A 9,407-nucleotide genomic window follows, 5' to 3' on the forward strand; every position below is an offset into this window, starting at 1 on the left:
CCCACTTTGCCGGTGCATGGACCCCTTCCACGCATGCACCCGGCCTTCTGCGCATGTGTTTAGTTCACGTGTGCACCTTCCGCCCAAACTGGTAGTGGAAATCGTGGGTAAGGGTGGGGTGAGGGCTGACATGCATCAGTCCTCAAAAATGTGTCAAAATAGGACAGTATAGAGCCAGGGCAGGAGGGCCGGTGGGCGAGCCCACCCCTACCCACGATTTCCACTACCACTTTGGGCGAACCAGTCCGAACTGGCTGAATATCACCTCTGGTACGGGGTATATATTCGTATTGAGGAATGGTTCATTGGTATCTGTTTCTATGCTTGTAGATTAGGAGGTGTCCTGAAGCAAATATTTTATTTTTCTCTGTTTAGGTTGACAGGGTGGACTTCAATCTATCCCACCCCGATGTCAGAGTACAACCAGACCGTGACTCATTTTGTGTTCTTGGGACTGACTGATATCCGGAGTCTGGAGCTGGTTTTATTTGCTGCTTTTTTCATTATCTACCTGCTTATTTTAATAGGGAACGTCCTCATCATAGTGACGGTGGCTTGCGACCCGTGCCTCCACACCCCCATGTACTTCTTCTTGGGGAACCTCTCTTTCATTGACATCTGCCATTCCTCTGTCACGGCACCCAAGATGCTGTTTGACACCTTCTTCTCCCAGAAGGTCATCTCCTTTGGGGGGTGCGTGGCCCAACTCTTCTTCCTCCACATCTGTGCCTGTGCCGAGATCTTCCTCCTGACTATCATGGCTTATGACCGTTGCCTTGCCATCTGCTACCCATTGCACTACGTGAAACATGTCAACCTGAAGATTTGTGCATACTTGGTGGGAGGTTTGTGGGTGGGCGCGACCGTCCACTCCCTGGTCCAGACGGTTCTCACCGTTCGCCTCCCTTACTGTGGCCCAAATGTCATAGACAGCTTTTTCTGTGATGTTCCCCCGGTCATCAAGTTGGCTTGCGCTGATACGTACTTCACCGGCGTTCTCATCGTATCCAACAGTGGCATGATCTCCTTGGTGTGCTTCTTGGCCTTAGTGACTTCCTACGTCATCATCCTGCTCTCACTGAGAAGACAGACAGCTGAAGGCCGTCACAAAGCTTTCTCAACCTGTAGTGCCCACTTACTGGTCGTGGTCTTGTTCCTGGGGCCATGCATTGTCCTCTACAGCCGCCCTGCTTCCAACTTCTCCTCAGACAAACTGGTGGCTGTCTTCTACACCATGGTTACTCCCCTCCTCAACCCTGTGATCTACACCCTGAGGAACGAAGAGGTAAAGAAGTCCATGCAGAAACTCTGGCGCCGGAAGAAGGTATTTTTTGCAAGGGGATAAGTTGGCTAGCTTGACAAGAAATAGGAGATGACAAAGGCAGAACAACATTGGAGAAAAATACACACTGGATAGAAAAAAACGATATAAACCAGAAACATTCCTGTGGGGTATCATACCAGAAAAATGTAATAAAGAGAACATGTACTTAATACTACATGTATTAACAGCGGCTAGAATTACATTAGCACAACACTGGAAGAATATAGAGATTCTTACAGAAGAGAGGGACGCAGTGGCTTAGTGGCTAAGGCACTGAGCTTGTCAATCAGAAAGGTCGGCAGTTCAGCGGTTTGAATCCCTAGTGCTGCATAACGGAGTGAGCTCCTGTTACTTGTCCCAGCTTCTGTCAACCTAGCAGTTCGAAAAATGCAAGTAGAAAAATAGGGACCGCCTTTGGTGGGAAGGCAACAGCGTTCCGTGCACCTTCGGTGTTTAGCCATGCCGGCCACATGACCACGGAGACGTCAAAAAAGGTGCTTTTTAAAAAGGCAACTGGACTTCCTTTGTTTTTTCTTGAAGACGTTTTACTTCTCATCCAAGAAGCTTCTTCAGTTGCTCAGTAAGGCAAACAAATATTCTCCTTTATCGGTATCGTGGACGTTTAGTTTATCAGTGGCTTTTAACAATCCTCCCCTCATCACATTTATCTACCGGTATTTGAGGAATGTACACAGTGCCACCCGGTATAGAATTCCCAAATTGCATGCCAGAGAATTAAAAAATAATAATCTAAGACTTCAGTAAGGCATTTGATAAGGTACACCATAACCTACTACTAGATAAAGTAGAAGAATGTGGGTTAGACAGCATCACCACCAGATGGATTCGTAACTGGCTGACCAACCGCACTCAACATGTAGTCCTAGTCCCTGCGACCTATCTGCTCACACAGGGAGGGGCTCCTCCTGGTGCCGTCTGCTAGGCAATGCCAGCGGGCGACGCCTAGGAGTAGATCCTTCTCTGTGATGGGCCCAACCCTCTGGAATGACCTCCCCCCAGACATTCGAACTACCACCGACCTCCGTTCCTTCCGGCAAAAGTTAAAGACTCACCTATTTCAATCAGCTGGCCTGGCACTTTCTTAGTTTTACCTCCCGGGGATTTATTTTATTTTAATTGGGTTTGGGGTTTTAATTGTGATGTTTTTAGGATTAGAATATATTTATTTCTTAGTACAGCCTATCTCCCCCACCAAATGTATCTTAAATGTATTTTATTATTATGACCGATTTTATCTGTATTGACTGTACACCGCCCGAGTCCCTTTCTGGGAGAGGGGCGGTCTAAAAATCTAAGAAATAAATAAATAAATAAATAAATGGAACTGCATTTACATGGAGGGAAGTATGCAGTGGAGTACCCCAAGGCTCTGTTTTGGGCCCAGTACTCTTCAACATGTTCAACAATGATTTGGATGAGGGGATAAATGGGAAATTCATCAAATTTGCAGATTACACCAAGCTGGCAGGAATAGCCAACACTCCAGAAGACAGGTTTAAGATACAGAAGGATCTTGACAAACTTTGTCAAACATTGGGCACTATCTAATAAAATGAAATTAAATGGTGAAAAGAGTAAGGTTCTACATTTAGGCAAGAAAAACGAAATGCACAGGTACAGTATAGGTAGAAACTTGTTCAATAGTAGTAACTGTGAGAGGGATCTTGGAGTCCTAGTGGACAACCATTTAAATGTGAGCCAGCAGTGTGCAGCAGCTGCCAAAAAGGCCAACACAGTTCTAGGCTGCATCAACAGAGGGATAGAATCAAGATCAGGTGAAGTGTTAATACCACTTTATAATGCCTTGGTAAGGCCACACTTGGAATATTTGCATTCAGTTTTGGTCGCCACGATGTAGAAAAGATGTGGAGACTCTAGAAAGAGTGCAGAGAAGAGCAACAAAGATGATTAGGGGACTGGAGGCTAAAACATAGGAAGAACGGTTGCAGGAACTGGGTATGTCTAGTTTAATAGAAAGAAGGACTAGGGGGGGGGGACATGATAGCATTGTTCCAATATCTCAGGGGTTGCCACAAAGAAGAGGGAGTCAAACTATTCTCCAAGGCACCTGAGGGTAGAACAAGAAGCAATGGGTGGAAACCAATCAAAGAGAGAAGCAACTTGGAACTGAGGAGAAATTTCCTGACAGAACAATTAATCAGTGGAACAGCTTGCCTCCAGAAGTTGTGAATGCCCAACACTGGAAGTCTTTAAGAAGATGTTGGACAGCCATTTGTCTGAAACGGTATAGGGTTTCCTGGCTAGGAAGGGGGTTGGACTAGAAGACCTCCAAGGTCCCTTCCAACTCTGCTATTGTACTGTATTGTATTATTATTGTAAGACCAAGTGTAGATGTGTGTGTGTGTGTGTGTGTGTATTCTGTATGTATTATAATCATATAATAGTTCCGTTAATCCCGGTATAAACGTGAAACAGGAAATACAGCATGTTAGAACTTCAGGATAATTTTCATAAAGGAAGTTTTTGGTTGGGAATGAAAAGATAACAGATTTGGTTATTTCTCACCAATGCTCCAGAGACTGATCGCCAGTTGTCGATGTTCACAGTTAAAAACATCGGTTATAATTTACGGCTGACGTTTTTTTTCATTGTATCTGTTCTGTTTTTCCACAGAGCTCAAATTCGAAAACTTTGAGAGAAAACAAACGCATCTTCCCTCCCCTCCCTCCTACCTTCTTTTCTTTAAAAAAACTACAAGCAATCAAGTTGCTAGACCTCAGGCTATGAAAGTAATTGGGAAGACTTATGTTCCATACCTCATGGAAGACTAAAGAGGATGTCAGTGGGAAGGAAAAAGAGGGACGATTTTCCCCAGCCTGCTCGTCCCATTATTATCAAATTTATAGAGTATATGAAAAAGGGGCTGCCACAAAGAAGAGGGAGTCAAATTATTCTCCAAGGCACCTGAGGGTAGAACAAGAAGCAATGGGTGGAAACTAATCAAGGAGAGAAGCAACTTAGAACGGAGGAGAAACTTCCTGACAGGTAGAACAATTAATCAGTGGAAGAGAAGTTGCCTCCAGATAGGATTGCCAGGTCTGCTTCCAAAAAATAGTGGACAAGCGGGGGGAAGGGGGGGTTAAGTAGTAAAAAAAAAATAGAATTTTCTATTAAATTATATATTTTCTTACAAACATTTTAACACGTATTAAAATAATCACTTCAAAACTTTACTTCAAATTCAAAACAACAAATATATTATAATTAGAACACAGCAAAATAGTATTTACATAAAAACAATGATTAACTTTTATGTTTAGAATGCTTCAACGAAATCTTTGGTTTGACAAATTCGCGCTGTACATAGTGAGGCTAGTCCTCATTGAACCTTAAGTGATGATACGTTATTGAGTGTCCCAAAACATACCTATCCAACTAAGAAAAAAAGTATAATATAAAAATAATAGGTAAAGGCGAGTTAAGAAAAATAGTAAATAGTAAAAAATTATTAATCATACTCAATTGTTTCACAAGACATTTAATAAAAGTATATAAAATTATTCTACTTTTATTAAATGTCTTGTGAAACAATTGAGTATGATTAATAATTTTTTCGGCGAATCGAGTTCGATGGATATTCGATCTTTGTCTCATTCTAACTTATGAAAAAAAAAGACAAAACGCGATTCTCCTATCCTTATTCTCTTAGACTGTACAGCTTTTAGATTACGTACCATTTCATCATCAAGCTTTTGAATAAAAAAAATGGTCCACTATTTTGTGGAAAAAAATAGTAAACATAACGTGAAAAAAGCAGATTGTCCGCTCAAATAGTGGACACCTGGCAACTGTACCTCCAGAAGTTGTGAATGCCCCAACACTGGAAGTCTTTAAGAAGATGTTGGATAGCCATTTGTCTGGAACGGTATAGGGTTTCCTGCCTAGGCAGGGGGTTGGACTAGAAGACCTCCAAGGTCCCTTCCGACTCTGCTATTGTATTATTGTAAGAAGCAAAAAAATAATAATTAAATACATTTCATTTGCAGAACAGCTATGAGCTCATAACATATAACCATATGCAATATTCAGGGTAGCCCTCGACTGGTGTTCCTTTAGTGACCGTTCAAAGTTACGACAGCACTGAAAAAAAGGGACTCGGGGACCGTTTTTCACAATTAAGAACCTCTGCAGTATTCCCACGGTCACGTGATCAAAATCCAGATGCTCAGCAACGGATTCGTACTTATGACGATTGCAGTGTCCCAAAGGGGTCGTGGGATCTCCTTTTGCGACCCTCTGACGCACAAAGCCAACGGGAAAGTCAGGTTCACTTAACAACCGTGTGACTGACTTAACAAACGGCAGCGATTAACAAACGTGGCAAGGAAGGTCATAAAATGGGGCGAAACTCACATAATAACATTTTCACTTAACAATAGCAATTTGGGGCTCAGATGTGCAAGAACATGGATTCTATTGGCTGTTGACAGATTCCTATGGGGTCACGTCGGGGTTGGGTAGGGGTCATAGCTGGCTCTATAGGGGAGTGGTGCGGTGGCCTACAGGTGCAGTTCTTGCCTCACAATCAGGAGGCTATAAGTTCGATCCTAGGTAGAGGCAAATATTTCTCTCTCTGGGCACGATGGGAATATATCTGCTGAAAAAAAACTCCGCATTGGCGACAGGAAGGGCATCAGGCCAGTAAAACACTCTGATAGCTCCTTTCAGTCATTAAAAGAAAATGATAGCTGGCTCTATGAGCAAAAGAAGAAAGGCAGATCATAGGTGCTTGTCTGAGCTCCCAGGTTTGGTTGAGGTTTGGACTGCAATGGCGGTGATGCAGTTCCTATTGTGGCTTAATGGCATTCACCCTGTTTTGACTCTTGGGTGGGGGTATTTCCTTATTAATAGAGCTATCTAGGTACTTTTCTTCTTTCACAGCCATTTGCAGTATGTGCTGGTCACATGACTGCGATTTACAATCCCCCCCCCCCCGGAAATTGATTTCTGGCAAAAGAACACTCATTGCAGAGAATGGTTTCACTTAGCGACTGCTGCGTTCGCTTAACGACTGCAGTGAGTCACTTAACCACCGGCCCAAAAAAGGTTGCAAAATCAGATTGGTCATGGGGTGACCCACTTTATGACCGTCATAACTTATGAGTGTAATGGGAGGCTCCATTACAGTCATAAACCCAGAACGATCTGTACTGTTCTCTCCCCCCCCCCCCAATTGCAGGTAGTCCAACCATTTATTTAGATGGCATTGAAAAAAGTCTCTTATGACTATTTTTCACAGACCATTCTGGTATCCTTGTTGTCACATGATCAATATTTGTGGGTTGCTACAAAGAAGAGGGAGTCAAACTATTCTCCAAGGCACCTGAGGGCAGGACAAGAAGCAATGGGTGGAAACTAATCAAGGAGAGAAGCAACTTAGAACTGAGGAGAAGCTTCCTGACAGTTAGAACGATTAATCAGTGGAACAGAAGTTGCCTCCAGAAGTGAATGCCCCAACACTGGAAGTCTTTAAGAAGATGTTGGATAGCTATTTGTCTGAAACAGTATAGGGTTTCCTGCCTAAGCAAAGGGTTGGACTAGAAGACCTCCAAGGTCCCTTCCAACTCTGCTATTGTATTGTGTTGTATTGTATTGTATTGTATTGTATTATATTGTATTGCATTGCATTGCATTGCATTGCATTGCATTGTATTGTATTGTATTGTATTGTATTGTTTGACTGCCGATCCATTAGACTCAAAGCTGTTTCTCCTTTCCCACTTCTACTCCATGGTTACATCTGTCCCTGCAGTTCTGGTCATTTTATGAAAAAGTTACCCATCCGTTCTCGGACCCCATGGTTGATTTTCCCAAAAGGCCAACTGGATTTTCTAGGTTTGGTTTGTTTGTTTGTTTGAAAACCGAAGAAGCTTCTTGGATGAGAAGTGAAACAAAAAAAGAACACTGAGAAAGTCCATTTGCCTCTTGAGAAAAAACAACAGCCCACCTTTGATCTGTATGTCTCCAAAGTCATCCCCTACCTGAGACTTTCCTTCCCAAAAAAGTCCATGTCTTTGGTCCCTTTCTGAATGACAACGTTCTGTTTTGACTTAATGCAGTTTGGCTCACTTGCTCGAGCCACCTGAAGTTTGGATCGCCTGACTTGGATCTATTAGCAGGTATGTGCGTTTTGGCAGATGGATCCTAACAGAAGAAACGCTTCAAAAAGGCGGGGGGGGGAAGGCATTTTGCATCTGGAATCAGGAACCCTGAAAAGGGGTTGCCACAAAGAAGAGGGAGTTAAACTATTCTCCAAGGCACCTGAGGGCAGAACAAGAAGCAATGGGTGGAAACTAATCAAGGAGAGAAGCAACTTAGAACTGAGGAGAAACTTCCTGACAGTTAGAACAATGAATCAGTGGAACAGCTTGCCTCCAGAAGTTGTGAATGCCCCAACACTGGAAGTCTTTAAGAAGATGTTGGGTAGCCATTTGTCTGAAACGGTACAGGGTTTCCTGCCTAGGCAGGGGGTTGGACTAGAAGACCTCCAAGGTCCCTTCCAACTCTGCTATTGTATTATTGTCTATTTGGACGATTGGCAACTGGCATGGATTTGCGACGGTTGCAGTTGCCCAGGACGATACGTTCATCTTATCTTTGATAAGCAAAGCCAAAGGAGAAGCCAGATTCACTTAATTTATTAACTTTTCTAACAGAATTATTTATTTTGTGATACTTGAGACTTGAATTATTTAACAATGGCGGCCCGAAAAGTCGCAAAACGAAGGAAAATTCGCTTCGCCGCTGTCTTGCTTCGCCATGGAAATTTTGAGTTTAATTGTGGCCGTAAGTGGAGGACGACCCACACATTTATTTTTTCAGCCTCGCACGCAAAGGGTTGTTCGCCCCAATTTAAAAAATAACAAGCAGACAAAGCCCAGCTTTGAAATCTCATTGGGCTTCCTGCTTGAGCAAGGGGGCTGGACTAGAAGACCTCTAAGGTGCGTTATTTTGTCATTCATTTTGGAGGTAACATCCGATTGGAAGTGTGCTTCCTTGCCTGGGGTAGATACCTCACTATTTCTATCAATTACCCAATTATTGGAAAGACAGAGTGCCGCACCTTGAAATATTTTACCCTTCTTAATGAATTCCTTTGGATCCTGCGTGGACTTGCCGCCCACGAAGTTTATTCAAGGCGTTTAACATGTCCTCGTTACGCAACGTGTAGATGACCGGGTTGAGCAGGGGCGTCACAGCTGTGAAGAAGATGGAGACAACCTTATCTGCGGGCAAACTCTTGGCGGGCCTGAGGTAGATGAAGATACAGTGGCCCAAGAAGAAGGTCACGACCGTCAGGTGAGCAGCGCAAGTTGACAGAGCCTTGCGCCGCCCTTCAGAGAAGCGGTTCTTCAAGGAGACTAGGATGACCACATAGGAGATGACCAAGACGATAAAGCAAACCACGGAAATCAGTCCTGAGTTGGAGACGATGAGGACCTCGAAAACATAGGTGTCGGCGCAGGCGAGTTTGATGACCAGGGGGACATCACAAAAGAAGTTGTCGATAGAGTTGGGGCCACAGTAGGGCACGCTGAGGGTCAAGGCCGTCAAAGCAATGGAGTGGACGAGGCCTCCTAGCCACATGGCCACCGCCAAGCTGAGACAGACCCGGCGGCTCATGATGCTTGTGTAGTGCAGAGGATGACATATGGCGGCGTAGCGATCGTAGGCCATGATGGTGAGAAGGAAGATCTCAGTGCAGGCGAAGAGGTGGAGGAAGAACATCTGCGCGACGCATTCTCCGAAGGAGATGGTTTTGGACTCGGCCAGGAAGTCTGCGAGCATTTTGGGCATGACCACCGAGGAGTGACAGACATCGATGAAGGAGAGATTGCTGAGGAAGAAGTACATGGGGCTGTGCAGCTGGCTATCGAAGACGATGGTGATGACGATGAGAATATTGCCAATCAGGATCAAAGTGTAAATGGCAATGAAAAGGACGAAAAGCACCAGTTCGGTGTTATGGTTGGTGGTGAGTCCAGATAAGATGAATGCTGTCACTTCTGAAGTGTTCCCTGATGGCATGGTTTTCTGCGGA

The 9,407-nt window shown here is 44.0% G+C and overlaps 2 protein-coding genes across 2 annotated transcripts; one reads left to right on the plus strand and one right to left on the minus strand.

The window, feature by feature from the left end:
* Window positions 1-409: 409 nt before the first annotated feature.
* Window positions 410-1,345, plus strand: LOC309400577 (olfactory receptor 4E2-like; the record flags this gene model as incomplete). The annotated part of the gene is made up of 1 exon (XM_081969141.1): window positions 410-1,345. The coding sequence occupies one exon, from the start codon at window positions 410-412 to the stop codon at window positions 1,343-1,345; it is 936 nt and encodes a 311-aa protein (XP_081825267.1).
* Window positions 1,346-8,449: 7,104 nt separating this feature from the next.
* Window positions 8,450-9,394, minus strand: LOC309400578 (olfactory receptor 4E1-like; the record flags this gene model as incomplete). The annotated part of the gene is made up of 1 exon (XM_081969142.1): window positions 8,450-9,394. The coding sequence occupies one exon, from the start codon at window positions 9,392-9,394 to the stop codon at window positions 8,450-8,452; it is 945 nt and encodes a 314-aa protein (XP_081825268.1).
* Between the last annotated feature and the right edge of the window lie 13 nt (window positions 9,395-9,407).

Source organism: Natrix helvetica (assembly GCF_964273705.1).
Source record: "Natrix helvetica genome assembly, chromosome: W".
Taxonomy (NCBI): domain Eukaryota; kingdom Metazoa; phylum Chordata; class Lepidosauria; order Squamata; family Natricidae; genus Natrix; species Natrix helvetica.